At 44.0% G+C, this 15,260-nt stretch overlaps 1 protein-coding gene across 3 annotated transcripts in view; it reads left to right on the top strand.

The window, feature by feature from the left end:
• Positions 1-1,652: 1,652 nt before the first annotated feature.
• The window catches only part of srebf2 (sterol regulatory element binding transcription factor 2), a 76,097-nt gene continuing 62,489 nt past the window's right edge, over positions 1,653-15,260 (top strand). For 2 of the 3 annotated variants that reach the window (XM_078532053.1, XM_078532052.1), the window contains exons 1-2: positions 1,653-1,907; positions 13,291-13,680. In XM_078532053.1, coding sequence (XP_078388179.1) covers positions 1,823-1,907; positions 13,291-13,680 — 475 coding nt within the window. In that variant the 5' untranslated portion in view covers positions 1,653-1,822. The remainder of the gene's footprint in view (positions 1,908-13,290; positions 13,681-15,260) is intronic. The other variant, XM_078532054.1, reaches the window with a different exon arrangement.

Here is a 15,260-nt window from a genome sequence, read left to right as displayed (position 1 = left end):
CTGATTCCCATTGACTCCGGTTTTGCTAGGGCTCCTGATGCCCCATTCGATCAATTGCTGCCTTGATGTCAAGGCCAGTAACTGTCACTTCACCTCTGGAGTTCAGCTCTTTTGTCTGTCTTTTGAGTTAAGGCTGTGATGAGGTCAGGAGCTGAGTTACCCTGGCACAGCCCAAACTGGGTGTTGGTGAGCAGGTTATCACTGAACAACTACCACTCAATAATTGATAACCCCTTCCATCACTTTACTGATGATGGAGATTAGACTGATGGGGCGGTAATTGGCTGTGTTGGATTTGTCCTGTTTTTTGTGTACAGGACATACATGGGCAATTTCCCACATTGCTGGGTAGATGCCAGTGTTGTAGCTGTACTGGAACAGCTTGGCTAGGAGCGCAGCAGATTCTGGGGTCTTCGGTACTGTTGCGGGAATATTGTCAGGGCCCACTGCCGTTTCGTGATATCACGTGGAGTGAAGAGAATTGCCCGAAGACTGGCATCTGCGATGCTGGGGACCTCCGGAGCGTTACTACATTTGAAGCCCTGCTTGCTAATTTCCTAGCTAGCTTGCTAAAATTCTGACTGCTGGACCATATCATCCCTCCTTCCACCTATGCCATTGGCACCGATGTGGGCCATGACCGCTGGCTGTTCGCCCTCCCGTGCTCAGCCATTCGAGGACATCCTTGATCCTGGCACCAGGGAGGGAACACACCATCTTGGATTCATAGCTGCAGAAACACATATCCATTACCCTATGGCTCAGTTCATAGCACCCTCGCCTTTGAGTCAGAAGGTTGTGGGTTCATGTCCCACTCCCGGAAACCAAGAACTGTGAATGTACTCGAAAGAGTTACATGCGATCTGTTGATAACTCGAAAGAGTTACCCTATCGAATCTGACAACATCTGAATTTAATAGCGCAGATCTTTTGTGTAAATTAATGAGGTCTGCATTTTGCAACGTATTGTAATTATTTGTATGTTGAAATTATAATTGGGCAATCCTTTTATACTCCGATTTTAATGGTTGTCTATAACAGTGTCAGGAATGATGATTATTTGTTTTATTTGTCTTGCTATCACATTATGGCACCTGTCACCATGAATTTTCAGCAAACAAATCATTGAATTATCTGTCTCCTATCACTATTGCTCTTGCAGTCTTCTTTGTGCCCCCCCTGTACAGCTGAGCTAGCCGTGGTCCCCTGGGCTTATCTCTCCCCAGATGATCCATCACTTTCATCAGTAAATGCTGGTGGGAGAGCAATATCCAAATGTCATGGAGTTCCCTCCCTCCCTCCTCAGCCCAGCATTGTGTTTATATGTCAACATGGCTCTCTTTAAGGCCAAAACAAAGACAACAAACAACACACCCCCTCACCTGATGCTGCGCTGGGCAGCAATGCGGGGCGATGAGTAATTCGGAAGACGAGCGGTCTCCCGTCACCATGGCGACCGACTGTGCCGATGTTGACGTCGCATCACCCCACCACCCGGAGCGCCCGGCGATTGGCCGGCCGGCGTCTCGTGTTCGCGTCCAAGACCAACGGCCGCCGCTCGCGCCACCGCTCGAGCAACACGCGCGCAGGAATGGGCGGGGCCAGAGGCACCTGGGAGGGCAGGGCCGGGAAGTGAGGGGCGGGGCTAAAGCGCCTGACAACATGGGGGCCAAGATGGCGGCGGCGTGGGTGAGGAAATGACAGTGAAAGCAACAAATGCTGGGTTAAAGGAACAGGATCGTTAACTGAAATAGGGGAAAGCACGACTACCTTATTATAATCTCCCTGTTATAGCAATTCCAATCCATGGACTTTTTAAGCAATGGAGAGCGAGGATATATCGTTTGAGAACATGGACCCCTCACTGAGTGATTTCAGTGAGGGTCTCAATTTTGGGGATATTGACGGTGAGTTAATGTCTTTCCTCCAAAAATGTACATTAAGATAATTAAAACCAATCTAAACCACTAAGTTAAGCATTCAGAATGTGGAATATGGATCTTTGGGGGTGGGTGGGACGGAAATATGTGTATAATTGTTTCCTTTGTCTACTGTCAGTAACCAGCTCACTACTGATCTGATGTTTAGATTGTCAACCTTTCAATTCTATACTGATAGTAAAATGTGGTACTGAGTGTAATTTTACAGATTAGGTGGTCTGAGTGTAAAATCTTCTGAAAGCCACAGTTCGGTAATATGTTGATTTGCAAAATATTGCAGCATTTTCAATTTTTTTTTTTGCAACTGTGCATTTTATATAGTACCTTTAACCTAATAAAATGCCCCCTGGTGCTTCACAGGAACGTTATCCGCCAATATTTGCCATGTTGCTTTCCCAACATCCGGCATTGTATGAACAGCAATCTCCTCCAATTAAATATTACGAACACCGAAGCCATTGTCATTAGATCCTGCTACAAATTCCAATCTCTAGTCATCGACTTCCTCTCCCACCGCATCAACTCTCTGACATTTCACCAGACTGTCCTCAGCCTTAATATCTTATTTGACCTCAAGATCAGCTTCCGACCACAAATCGGGCATCACCAAGTCCGCATACTTCCTCCTCCACCACATCGCCTGACTCCGAACTTGCCTCAACTTAGCTGCTGTTGAAACCCTCATCCACACTTTCGTTACGTCTATATTTGACTATTCCAGAGAACTCCTGGCCAGTCTCCCATCTTCTGCTCTCCATATACTTAAACTCATTTGAAACTCTGCTACCCATGTCCTAACTTGCACCAAATCCGGTTCACCCATCACACCTGTATTTGCTAGTGTACATTGGTTCCTGGTCCGGCAATGACATGATTTTAAAATTGCCTTGCTTGTTTTCAAATTCCTGCATGACCTTGTCCCTCCCTCTCTCTGTAACATCCTCCAGGTCTCCCAATTCTGGCCTCTTGTCCAATCCCGCTTCCTTCACCCCATCGTTGGTGGCTGTGGCTTCAATAGACCTTAAGCTCTGGAATTTCTTCCTTACCACTGTCCCCTTTTCCGATCCTCCTTAAAACCTACATTTTTCACCAAGCTTTTGTCCTAATATCTGCTTCTTTGACTTGGTGTCAATATTTTGTCTGAAAATGCTCTTGTGGAATGTGTAACTATGTTAAAGGTACTATATAAATGCAAATTGTTGCTGTTGACACTGTTGATGGCTCAGGAGTAATTTAAGCAGTTAAATTGTTATCATCTTGCCAGGTGCTGATTGAAAGAATGGATTTTGGCGAATGTGCAACATTTCAAAGCAATTGATATTGTGTTTATCAAAGGCAATATAAATGATTAAGCAACTGGCATTTAACAAATGACTTCCACCCTCAGTGATTACATTTTTGATATCTTTATTTTGTTAAGTTCATACTTCTCCTTGCGTCAGATAAATTGTACAACTCAATATTAAACAATGTTTTGATATAATAAAACTCTTATGTTATGACTTTTGCCCATTTTTGGGATGCCTCATGGATGTGAAAGGCACTATATAAATGCAAGTTTTTATGGAGAGAAGTCTTTCTTCACTTTAGAAGAATATGCTGAGGGGGTGAGTTGAATTAGAGTGCGAGGAGGCTCCTGTAGACACTGTCACAGACCAAGGGGCAAACATCTGTGAGGGATCTCTGTCTTTGAATCAGAGCACTCGACCCATTTACTTTTGGGCAATGCTTGTAATACAGCCATCAAGGATTGCGATCCCTGGTTAACTATTTATTCTAGACAAAAGCAAAGTACTGTGGGTACTGAAAATCTGAGGTAGAAACAGAAAACGTCGGAAATATTCAGCAGGCCAGGCAGCATATGTGGGGAGAGAAACAGAGTTAATGTTTCAAGTTGCTCACCTTTCATCAGATCAGAGGTCACAGATCTGAAATGTTAGCCCTGTTTCTTTCTCCACAGATGCTGCCAGGCCGGCTAAATATTTCCAGCATTTCCTGTATTTATTCTTGACTCAAGCCTTGGATGCTAAACATGATTGGATGTGTTTTCTGTCCCAGTTGGGACTAGCTAACGCAGAACAAGGCACAAATTGAACCTGGGACTTTTTGATCTGTATGACTTGCTACTAACTGGCAAGGTGTTTACCAACTGGGCATCCAGGAAGCTGGATTGTCTGTTGTTATTCTTTCTGATGAATGTTAACAAACCCAGGGGTACTACCTGTGCTAAACTGCAATGAGAGAATCCATTCAGTTCAAATAACAATTGTTGAACATTAGCAACAATCACTTAAACTTCTGACAACGAAACTTTAGGCCACAGTGCGTGCTTGGTGCAAGGGTTAATACACAGTTGACTGCTTTCTTGGACTTGTAATTTTTCTGGCTAAGATTCTGTGTGGTAATGGGACGTGTTGCCACCTGGAGCAGTGCTGAATCCATGTCCGTGTTTTTTGGTGACTCGGGAATCTCTTGCCGCAGGATAAGATGAAACCTGGAGTTTGTGAGAAAAAGGTTAGCTGCTCTGCAGTGTTTGGTGAACTAGTTCATGCTTTAAGTCAACCTCATTCCATGGCTTTTGTACATTAGCACGTCCAGATGTGTTATTCCATCTAACACCATCATGTTCAGTTATCCACACGGGCACAAGTGAGCCTGTGTCAGCATAGTTCGGTTTCCAGACTGGAGTTTATAAGCAAACATACAGCTTGTCATCCTCTCAGCCTTTGCTGAGTGATAGCAGTGGCATTTGTGAGTCAGAGGGTTTTGGGTTCAAGTCCCATTCCACAGATTGAAGCTCAGAGTCTGGGCTGGTGCTGCAGTGCAGGACTGAGGGAGGACTGCACTGTCAGATGCCATCTTCTGGTTGAGCTGATAAAACTAGCTCCGGTCCTCCCTACTCAAGTGGAGGTAAAAGATCCCAGGGCTGGAACAAGAGAGGAAGATATCTCTCTGGTGCCCTGGCCAATGTTTATTCCTCCATCAAAAGATGGAGGAATTAGCTGGTGGGAGTTAGCTGTTCTCAAATTAGCTGTGTTTTCTATGTTATCAGACATTACAATTATAAAATACTTTATTAGCTGGGATGTCCTGAAGTGCTTTTTTATTTATTAATTTTCAGGATGTGGGGGCGCCGTTGGCTAGGCCAGCATATGTTGCCCAACCCTAATTGCCCTTGAGAAGGTGGGGGTGAGCTGCCGCCTTGAACCGCTGCAGTCCATGTGGTGTAGGTACACCCACAGTGCTGTTAGGGAGGGAGTTCCAGGATTTTGACCCAGCGACAGTGAAGGAACAGCTATATATTTCTAAGTCAGGATGGTGAAAAGCTTGGAGGGGAACTTCCAGGTGGTAGTGTTCCCATCTGTCTGCTGCCCTTATCCTTCTAGATGGTAGTGGTTGTGGAAGGTGCTACCTAAGGAACCTTGGTGAGTTTGTGCAGTGCATCTTGTAGATGGTACGCACTGTTGCCACTGTTTGTTGGCAGAGGAGGGAGTGAATGTCTGTGGAAGGGGTGCCAATCAATTGGGCTGCTTTATCCTGGATTGTGTCAAGCTTCTTGAGTGCTGTTAGAGCAGCACTCATCCATCCAGGCAAGTGGAGAGTATTTCATCAAACTCCTGACTTGTGCCTTGTAGATGGTGGAAGACTTTGGGGAGTCAGGAGGTGAGTTACTCGCTGCAGGATTCCTAGTCTCTGACCTGCTTTTGTAGCCACAGTATTTATATGGCTAGTCCAGTTCAGTTTGTGGTCAATGGTAACCCCAAGGATGTTGACAGTGGGGGATTCAGCGATGGTAATGCCATTGAATGCCTAGGGGCAATGGTTAGATTCTCTCTTGTTGGAGATGGTCTTTGCCTGGCACTTGTGTGGCACGAATGTTACTTGCCACTTGTCAGCCCAAGCCTGGATATTGTCCAGGTCTTGTTGCATTTGGAAATGGACTGCTTCAGTATCTGAGGAGTTGCGAATGCTGCTGAAGATTGTGCAATCATCAGCGAACATCTCCACTTCTATCCTATGATGGAAGGAAGATCATTGATGAAGTAGCTGAAGATGGTTGGGCTGAGGAACTCCTGCAGTGATGTCCTGGAACTGAGATGATTGGCTTCCTACAACCACAACCATCTTCCTTTTGTGCCAGGTATAACTCCAATTGACTCCAGTTTTGCTAGGGCTCCTTGATGCCACACTCGATCAAATGCTGCTTTGGTGTCAAGGGCAGTCACTCTCACTTCACTCCTGGAGTTCAGCTCTTTTGTCCATGTTTGAGTCAAGGATGTAATGAGGTCAGAAGGTGAATGACCCTGGTGGAACCCAAACTGAGCATCTGAGCAGGTTATTGCTAAGCAAGTGCCGCTTGATAGCACTGTTGATGACCCCATCCATCGCTTTACTGTTGATGGAGAGTAGACTGATGGGGCGGTAATTAGCCGGATTCGATTTGTCCTGCTTTTATGTACAGGATATACCTGGGCAATTTTCCACATTGCCAGATAGATGCCAGTGTTGTAGCTGTACTGGAGCAGCTTGGCTAGGGGTGCAGCAAGTTCTGGAGCACAAGTCTTTAGTACTGTTGCCGGAATTTTATCAGGGCCCATAGCCTTTGCAGTATCCAGTGCCTTCAGCCGTTTCTTGATATCACGTGGAGTAAATCGAATTGGCCGAAGTCTGGCATCTATGATGTTGGGGACCTCCATAGGAGTCTGAGATGGATCGTCTACTTGGCATCTCTGTTGCGAATGCTTCAGCCTTATCTTTTGCACTGATGTGCTGGGCTCCCCTGTCATTGAGGATGGGGATATTTGTGGAGCATCATCCTCCGTTGAGTTGTTTAATCGCCCACCACCATTCACGACTGGATGTGGCAGGACTGCAGAGGTTAGATCTGATCCGTTGGTTGTGGAATTGTTTAGCTCTGTCTATCACTTGCTGCTTATGCTGTTTGGCATGCAAGTAATCCTGTGTTGTAGCTTCACCAGGTTGACACCTCATTTTTAGGTATGCCTGATGCTGCTCCTGGCATGCCCTCCTGCACTCTTCATTGAACCAGGGTTGATTCCTGGCTTGATGGTAATGGTAGAGTGGGGACATGCCGGGCCATGAGGTTAAAGATTGTGGATGAGTACAATTCTGCTGCTGCTGATGGCCCACAGCGCCTCATGGATGCCCAGCCTTGAGTTGCTAGATCTGTTCGAAATCTACCCCATTTAGCACAGTGGTGGTACCACACAACATAATAGAGGGTATCCTCAACCTGAAGACGGACTTCGTCTCCACAACGACTATGCGGTGGTCACTCCTACCGATACTGTCATGGACAGGTGCATCTGCAGCAGGCAGGCTGGTGAGGATGAGATCAAGTATGCTTTTCCTTCATGTTGGTTCTCTTGCCACCTGCTGCAGACACAGTCTAGCAGCTATGTCCTTTAGGACTCAGCCAGCCCGGTCTGTGGTGGTACGACCGAGCCATTCTTGGTGATGGACACTGAAGTCCTTCACCCAGACTACACTCTATACCCTTGCCATCCTCAGTGTTTCCTCTGAGTTGTGTTCAACAAGGAAGAGCACTGATTCAACAACTGGGCGGGGGGTGCAGTACGTGGTAATCGGTAGGAGGGTTCCTTGCCCATGTTTGACCTGATGCCATGAGACTTCATGGGGCCCGGAATCAATGGTGAAGACTCCCAGGGCAACTCCCTGCTGACTACAACACTGCCACCTCTGGTGGACCTGTCCTGCGGGTGATACAGGACGTACCCAGGGATGATGATCATGATATGATGAGACATGATCTGTAAGGTACGATTCCGTGAGTGTTACAATGTCAGGCTGTTGCTTGACTAGCCTGTGAGACAGCTCTTTTGGCACAATCCCCCAGATGTTAGTAAGCAGGACTTTGCAGGATCGACAGGGCTGGATTTGCCGTTGTCATTTCCGGTGCCTAGGTCGATGTCGGGTGGTCCATCGAGTTTCATTCCTTTTTTGCTGACTTTTTAGCGGTTTGATACAACTGAGTGGCTTGCTCGGGCATTTAGGAGTCGACCATGTTACTGCACACCTGGAGTCACATGTAGACCAGACCAGGAAAGGATGCCAGATTTCCTTCCCTAAAGGACATTAGAGGACCAGATGGGTTTTTGTGACAATTGACAGTGGTTTCATGATGATTGTAAGACTTTTAATTCCAGATTTTCATTGAATTCAAATTCTACCATCTGCTGTGGGTCCCCAGAGCATTACCCTGGGTCTCTGGATCACTAGTCCAGTGACAATTCCACTACGCCACCCTTGTGAAAGGTATATTAATGCCGTTCTTTCTTGTGTTTTTCCATGCTTGGTATGCTATCCCCCCCTTGTTAAATTGAAGAAAGTATTCATTTCTCTGTCATTTTTTTCTAAGAATTGTTTTAAATTAATCCATAACCCTTAGCCCAACAATAATGATAGAACCCTGCTCCAAGAACACCACACGTTTTGGCTGAAAGTTGTAATTATAGTATTTAGATTGTGTAATCTGGGCAATTTTGCCTAGAAACAACTGAAATAGGAGCATAAGTAGGCCATTCGGCCCCTCGAGCCTACTCTGTCATTCAATAAGATCATGGCTGATCTGTTTGTGTTTCGAATTTCCATATAACCCTGATAACCTTTGATTCCCTTTCCTAACAAGAATCTACCTACCTCCGCCTTAAAAATATTCAGTGACCCCACCTCCACTGCCTTCTGAGACAGAGAGTTCCAAAGTTGCATGATCCTCTGGGAGAAAGAATTTCTCCTCATCTCTTCTAAAAGGGCGACCCCTAATTTTAAAACAGTGCCCACTACTTCTGGGCTCACCCACAAGAGGAAATATCCTTCTATGTCAACCTTGTCTTGATCGTTCAGGATCTTATAAACCAAGTCACCCCTCCCTCTTCTAAACTCCAGTGGAAACAAGCCCAGTCTGTTCAGCCTTTCCTCATAGACATCCTGCTCATTCCAGATACCAATCTAGTAAATCACCTCTGAACTGCTTCCAATGCATTTACATCCTTCCTTAAATAAGGAGACCAAAACGGGTCATAGTTTTCAAGTTATGGTCTCACCATGCTCTGTCTAATTGCACAACATGCTTACTTTTAAGTTCAATTCCTCTCCGTAATAAAGGTATGTATTCCATTAGCTTTCTTGATTACATGCTGTACCTGCATATTAACTTTTTGTAACTTATGAACGAGAACACCTAGATCCCCCTGCACCTCAGAATTCTGCAGTTGTTCTCCGTTTAAGTAACATTCTGTTTTTTTTAATCCTTCCTGCCAAAGTGAACAACTTCACATTTTCTCACATTATATTCCATCTGCCAGATATTTGCCAACTTACTCAACCTATCTACATCCGTCTGCAACCTCCTTATGTCCTCTTCACAACCTACTTTCCTACCTATCTGTGTATCAGCTGTAAATTTAGCTACCAGGCCTTTGCTCCCCTTATCTATGTCATTGATATAAATTATAAAAAGTTGAGGCCCCAGCCCAGACCCCTGCAGGACTCCACTTGTCACATCCTGCTAATCCGGAAAAGACCCATTTATGCCAGCCAATCAATCTTCTAGCCATGCTAATATGTTACCCCCTACACCATGAGCTTTTATTTTGCACAATAACCTTTGATGTGGCATCTTATCAAATGCCTTCTGGAAATCCAAGTAGTACGCCTACAGGCGTGTTATCCACAGTGCATGTTACTCCTTCGAAGAGCTCCAGTAAATTGGTTAAACATCATTTCCCTTTCATAAAATCATGCTGACTCTTCCCGACTACTTTGAATTTTTCGCAGTGCTCAGCCATAATGTCCTTAATGATCGATTCTAACACCCCCCCCCCACAACAGTCGTCAAGCCAACTGGCCTATACACTGGTCCCAGCCTGGTTCATGTGTAGACCGTCCCAACAGTACAGCCCCACTTTCCCCAGTACTGATGTCAGTGCTCCACAATTTTCACAAAGCATTTTTTTCCACTTTGCTGCTGAATACAAGCTACAGCTAACGTTACTTCATTGAGAACGGATAAACAAAATAAATAACAATAGCTACTGTATCTGTACAGCGCCTTTAATGTAGGGGAGCATCTCCAGGCACTTCACAGGAACATGACCCAAATTGACATTGGGCTGGGACCAATGTTATGGCGAGCCGCATAACTAGGGAAGTAGAGAGGGCTTTAAACTAAACAAGGTGGGATGAGGGATCAAGCTTGGGTAGATATAGCAAATCAAGGGGTAGAGCTAAGGTGAGAGAGCAAAATAGTAATATGGGAAATGAGGGTCAGAGAATAGCAGGAAAGGACTGACAAACAGTGGCAGCAGTGTGTGCCATCTATAAGATACAGTGCAGAAACTCACCAAGCCACCTTAGCACCTTCCAAACCCACTACCATTTAGAAGGACAAGAGTAGCAGACAATGGGAACACTACCACCTGCAAGTTTCCCTCCAAGCCACTCACCATCCTGACTTGGAACTACATCGCTGTTCCTTCACTGTCACTTACTCAAAATCCTGGAAGTCCCTTCCAAACAGCACTGTGGGTGTACCTACACCACGTGGACTGCAGCGGTTCAAGAAGGTAGCTCACCACCACCTTCTCTAGGGCAATTAGGGATGGGCAATATATGCCGGCCTAGCTAGCGAAGCCCACATCCCATGAATTAATTTTTAAAAAGGGACTTGTTGCGAGTTAGGATACGGTCAGCAGAGTTTTGGATGAGATTAGGATATTGTATGGAAGGTGGGAGGCTGCCCTAGACAGCATTGGAATAGGTGGATCTGGAGGAAATAAAAGCCTTGTCGTGGATTTCAGCAGCAGGTAGTTACCATGTTTTGGTGTTGAAATAAGAAAAGGGAATGTTTCAGTATCTCGAGGTTCTTGAAACTAAACCAAATTCTTCAATCAGTATTGCTAAAGACATAATACCTGGTTAACTGTAAAGTTTGATAGCCACAGCAATGAATCTATTACAGGCTAATTGTTTAACAATCTATTCTCAGAAACCTTTCATAAGGATGCAGTTGACTGATAGAAGCAACATAATCAGCTGTAGCTCAGTTGGTAGCACTCTTGCCTGTGAGTCACAACGTTCCAGGTTCAAGCCCCAATTCAGGGCTTGAGCACAAAAATCCAGGCTGGTGTTCGGAGGTGCCACCTCTTGGGTGAAATGTCAAACCAAGGCCCTGTCTGTCCTTCCAGGTGGATGTAAAAGATTGCAAGGCACTATTTTGAAGAAGAGCTGTTATTTATTTTGTGTCCTAGCCAATATTTTCCCCCAGTCAGCATCATAAAAATTATTACAGTACTCCCTCACTTGACTTTGTCATTGTGTTCCTGAAACAACATTAAGCGAATCAGATTTTCCCATTACAACTAATGTAAAAGCGGTAGTTAGGTTCTATAGGACCATTCATTTCAGAAAAAAAAAAATTAAAACATTATACCCCATATGTTGGAAAAACTACATTCCTAAATTCCTATATTCATATATGAAATAACTTTTAAAATAAAAATTAAAAAATACAAAAGAAATATGCTCACTCTTTCTACTTACCTCCCGTTGGCTGGCACTCTCCCGCTGGCTGGCACTCTCCCTCTGGCTGACACTCTCCCGGTTGCTGCTTCCTTGTCCCGAACCTTCGCTGTGAGCACAGGGCGGTGAGAGGGAAGAAGTGAGTGAGTGAATGAGAGGAGTTGCAAGTGGGAGGGTCTTGTGATCAGGAAAGGGTCGGCGATTGGGTAAGAGTCCACAGGCAGGCGAGGCTGCCCCAGAATGGCACTGATTGGGTCTTGCGCTGCTTCACCGGTCCCGGCACGAACGATGTTAAAATGAAATTCCTGATGCTAAGTGTGCGTACCGACCCCGTTATATCTGCGATGTTAAAGTGGAATGAGGCAGCTTAAAACAGGGACTTATTGTATCTGGCCATTAGCACATTGTTATTTGTGGAAGCTTGCAATGTCCAATTTGGCTGTCATGTTTCCTAAATTCAGTAGCTACAGTGCGCTATATAAATGCAAGTCTTTTTTTTATCCATGCAAGTAGCATTGTGAAGGAATTTGGTTAATAGAATGAAACCGTGCGTGAAACTTTTTAAAGGTTATGAGAGCATCTTACCACGTTGAAGAAAAAGAAACACATTCCAAAAGACTGAAATATTATCACTGTCATTTCATGGTTAATGATGTTCATAAGGAGGCTCATCAAGACTAAAAAAATAAACGTGAAAAGATCTGACTGTATATTCCTTCAGAGCTGTGGCAATACAGTAAATCCTTGACTGGCCAGTGCAAATCCCCTATAGGCTAGATATGCTCTGAAATCTAAGTGTTCATAAACCTTTTTATCATATAAAACTTATTTCATACCAGTGAAATTATATGATTATTGGTCTTTGTTTCTGTTTGTTAGAGTTTTGAACTTACTGTTATGTTATGTTATGCCCTAGAGTCCATTCTCTAATCACCAACTCCATCACTCTCCTGTGAACATTCTGAGATTAAACCTGAGTCTGTTTGCAATCTTGGTGTCACATTCAATCCTGAGGTGACCACCCAACCTCATAATCATGGCATCACAAAGACCCCCAATTTCCATCTCTGTAACTTTGCCCCTGTCTAAGCTCATCTGCTAAACCCCTTTCATGCCTTTGTTACCTCTAGACTGGACTATTCCAATGCACTCCTGGCTGGCCTCTCTCATTCTACCCCTCGTAAACTTGAGGTCACCCAAAGCTTTGCTATCTGCATCTTGACTCGCAGCAAGTCCCATTCCCCTGTCACGCTGACCTACATTGGCTTCCGGCCAAGGAAGTTCTTGATTTTAAAATTCTCGCCCTTGTTTTCAAATTCCCCCATGGCCTCACCCCTCCCTATCACTATAATCGTTTCCAACCCCACAACCCTTTGAGATATCTGCACTCCTTCAGTTCTGACCTTTTTGTGCATCCCCAATTTTAATTGCTCCACCATTGGTGGTTGTGCCTTCAGTTGTCTCAATCCCAAGCTCTAGACTATTCCCTCTCCAAACCTCTCCTTTTCTCTACCTCACTTTCCTCCTTTAAGACACACCTTAAAATCTAACTCTTTGACCAAGCTTTTGGCCAACTGACTTAATATCGCTTTATGTGCCTTGGTGTCATACTTTATCCTATAATGCTCCTGTGAAGTACCTTGTGACCTTTCATGAAGTTAAAGGTACTATATAAATATATTTTGTTATGGCAGTTATTGTTGAAAAGTGTGGCTCATAAGTAAGGTGTTCTCATAAACCCTGGATGTACTTTTACCTGCTTGATACTAATTACTGCATTCTTTTACAGAAATGCTGCAGTTTGTCAATGGCCAAGTTGGAGATTTTCCTGACCTATTTGATGAACAATTCAGCAGTGGGCTGACAGGGTGTGACAAGCTTGATCAACCTCCCGTCACCCTGCAGCAACAGCAGCAGCAACTGGTGCAGCAACAAGTCCAACTGCAGCAGCAACAACTACTGCAACAACAGGTTCAGCCCTCCACGTCACCAGCACTGCCCCAGACTCCATCATCTGCTTCCCAAAGGACCACCCCTGCACTTCAGCCTCGTCCGCCGGCACAGACACAACCACCACAGCAAACATTCATGATAACTTCAAATTTTACCTCAACCCCAACACAGACCCGCTTCATCCAGCAACCACTACTAACCTATCAGAACCAAGGTGGATTTTCAGGTATCCCCTAATTAGAGCTTGGGTATTTTTTGCATAGGTAATGTGTCTGTGGTTCTGGGTTGTACCAACACAGGATGCAACAAAAAAAAATTGTGGAAGGCTGTTTTGTACCTAGTATGTAGCATATTCTTTACAGCACAGAAATGGACCATGCGGCCCAACAGGCCTATACCAATTTTGTTTTTTGTATATGCTCCACATGAGCCTCCTTCCATATCTGCGTAAACATCTGTTCCTTTCTCCCTCACGTTTACTAGCTTCTGCTTAAATGTACCTATACTATTTGCCTCAATTATGTCAATGTCTTGTCAGTTACTTTGTTAATGTCAATTACATTTTTAAGGTTAAGAGAAGCAGGTGATGGGTATTAACTTGACTCTTTGAGCACATATAAATAGGTGGGACAGTGGATTGTGTGGGAGGAGAGCTGTGAGACTAAACAAGTCAATAATCTCTCCCAATAAAGAAAAGCTTTGTGCCTTGGTTTTGGCTTCACCAATCAGCTTGGATCCTAATATCAAATCACTCCCCCATGTAGTAGCAAGTTCTACATTCTAACCACACTCTGGGTAATGAAGTTTCTCCTGAATTCCTTATTAGATTTATTTGTAACTATCTTATATTTATGGCCCCTAGCATTCATCCTACCAATCCCCATCATAATTTTAAAGACGTCTATCAGTTCATCTTCAGTTTTCTCTTTTCTAGAGAAAGAAACTGCAGCCTGTTCGGCATCCCTGATGGTTGTAACTGACAGGTATTATTGCCAGGAAGATATCATAATTTTCATAATGTTATTGGAATTTATTGTAAAGTCGGGTAATAGTTGTGTGTGTGACTTGAATTAAAGGCAGCTGGTCTGAAGGCTTTGATGTATCAGAAGATAAGCTAGGTTTGAAATGTTAAATAGGTAAACATGATGAACATTTGCATTTTTAAATAAACTAGACTGGCTTGAATTCAAATGTTTCACCTAGCCTGGGGAAGTTAAGAAACAGTGTGTTTATTTTTCCCAAAGATTACTGGTAATATTGGTACTATGATAGATTTTTATTAATAGAGAGGTAAAGTCCAAAAAGTCAGTGAAACAATGGGAATTTGCATTCAAAGGGAAAATCTGTATAAAGGAGATGAAGTTGTGTGTAGGAAAGAAGGTATTCTAAGATCTAACAAGTGTGAAAGCCTCTAAGCCTCAAACTGCTGTCTGCAAGAACTGAAGTTAAGAAAACTCACTTTGAATTCGAGTATTCAGGGTATCGTGTTACTTTGCCTGGGTCTTTTAAAATATGTGTTTTCACTGTTGCCTTAATGGAGATGTAACTGGGAGTTAGATTAATCAGGGGAGCTAGAAGTTATTATAGTAATAACTTGTAAACCTATGTATGTACTTAAAATCTTTTTTTTTATTTAATAAAGGTTTAATTTAGTTTTTTAAGAAAGCCAAAAGAATTGGTGGCTGCCTTTTTACTGAATTCAAAGCCTGCATCTCGAAATAAGTACAAATTGCAAATTTGTGGCAGCTGCTTCAAATTCAAATCCCTTTGGGATTTGGGCAGCTCGGCATTTACCATCTGCCTAAC

Source organism: Cetorhinus maximus, chromosome 29, assembly GCF_964194155.1.
Source record: "Cetorhinus maximus chromosome 29, sCetMax3.hap1.1, whole genome shotgun sequence".
NCBI classification, from domain to species: domain Eukaryota; kingdom Metazoa; phylum Chordata; class Chondrichthyes; order Lamniformes; family Cetorhinidae; genus Cetorhinus; species Cetorhinus maximus.
The sequence above is the reverse complement of the archived record's forward strand: the minus strand, read 5'-3'. Positions and strand labels throughout refer to the sequence as shown.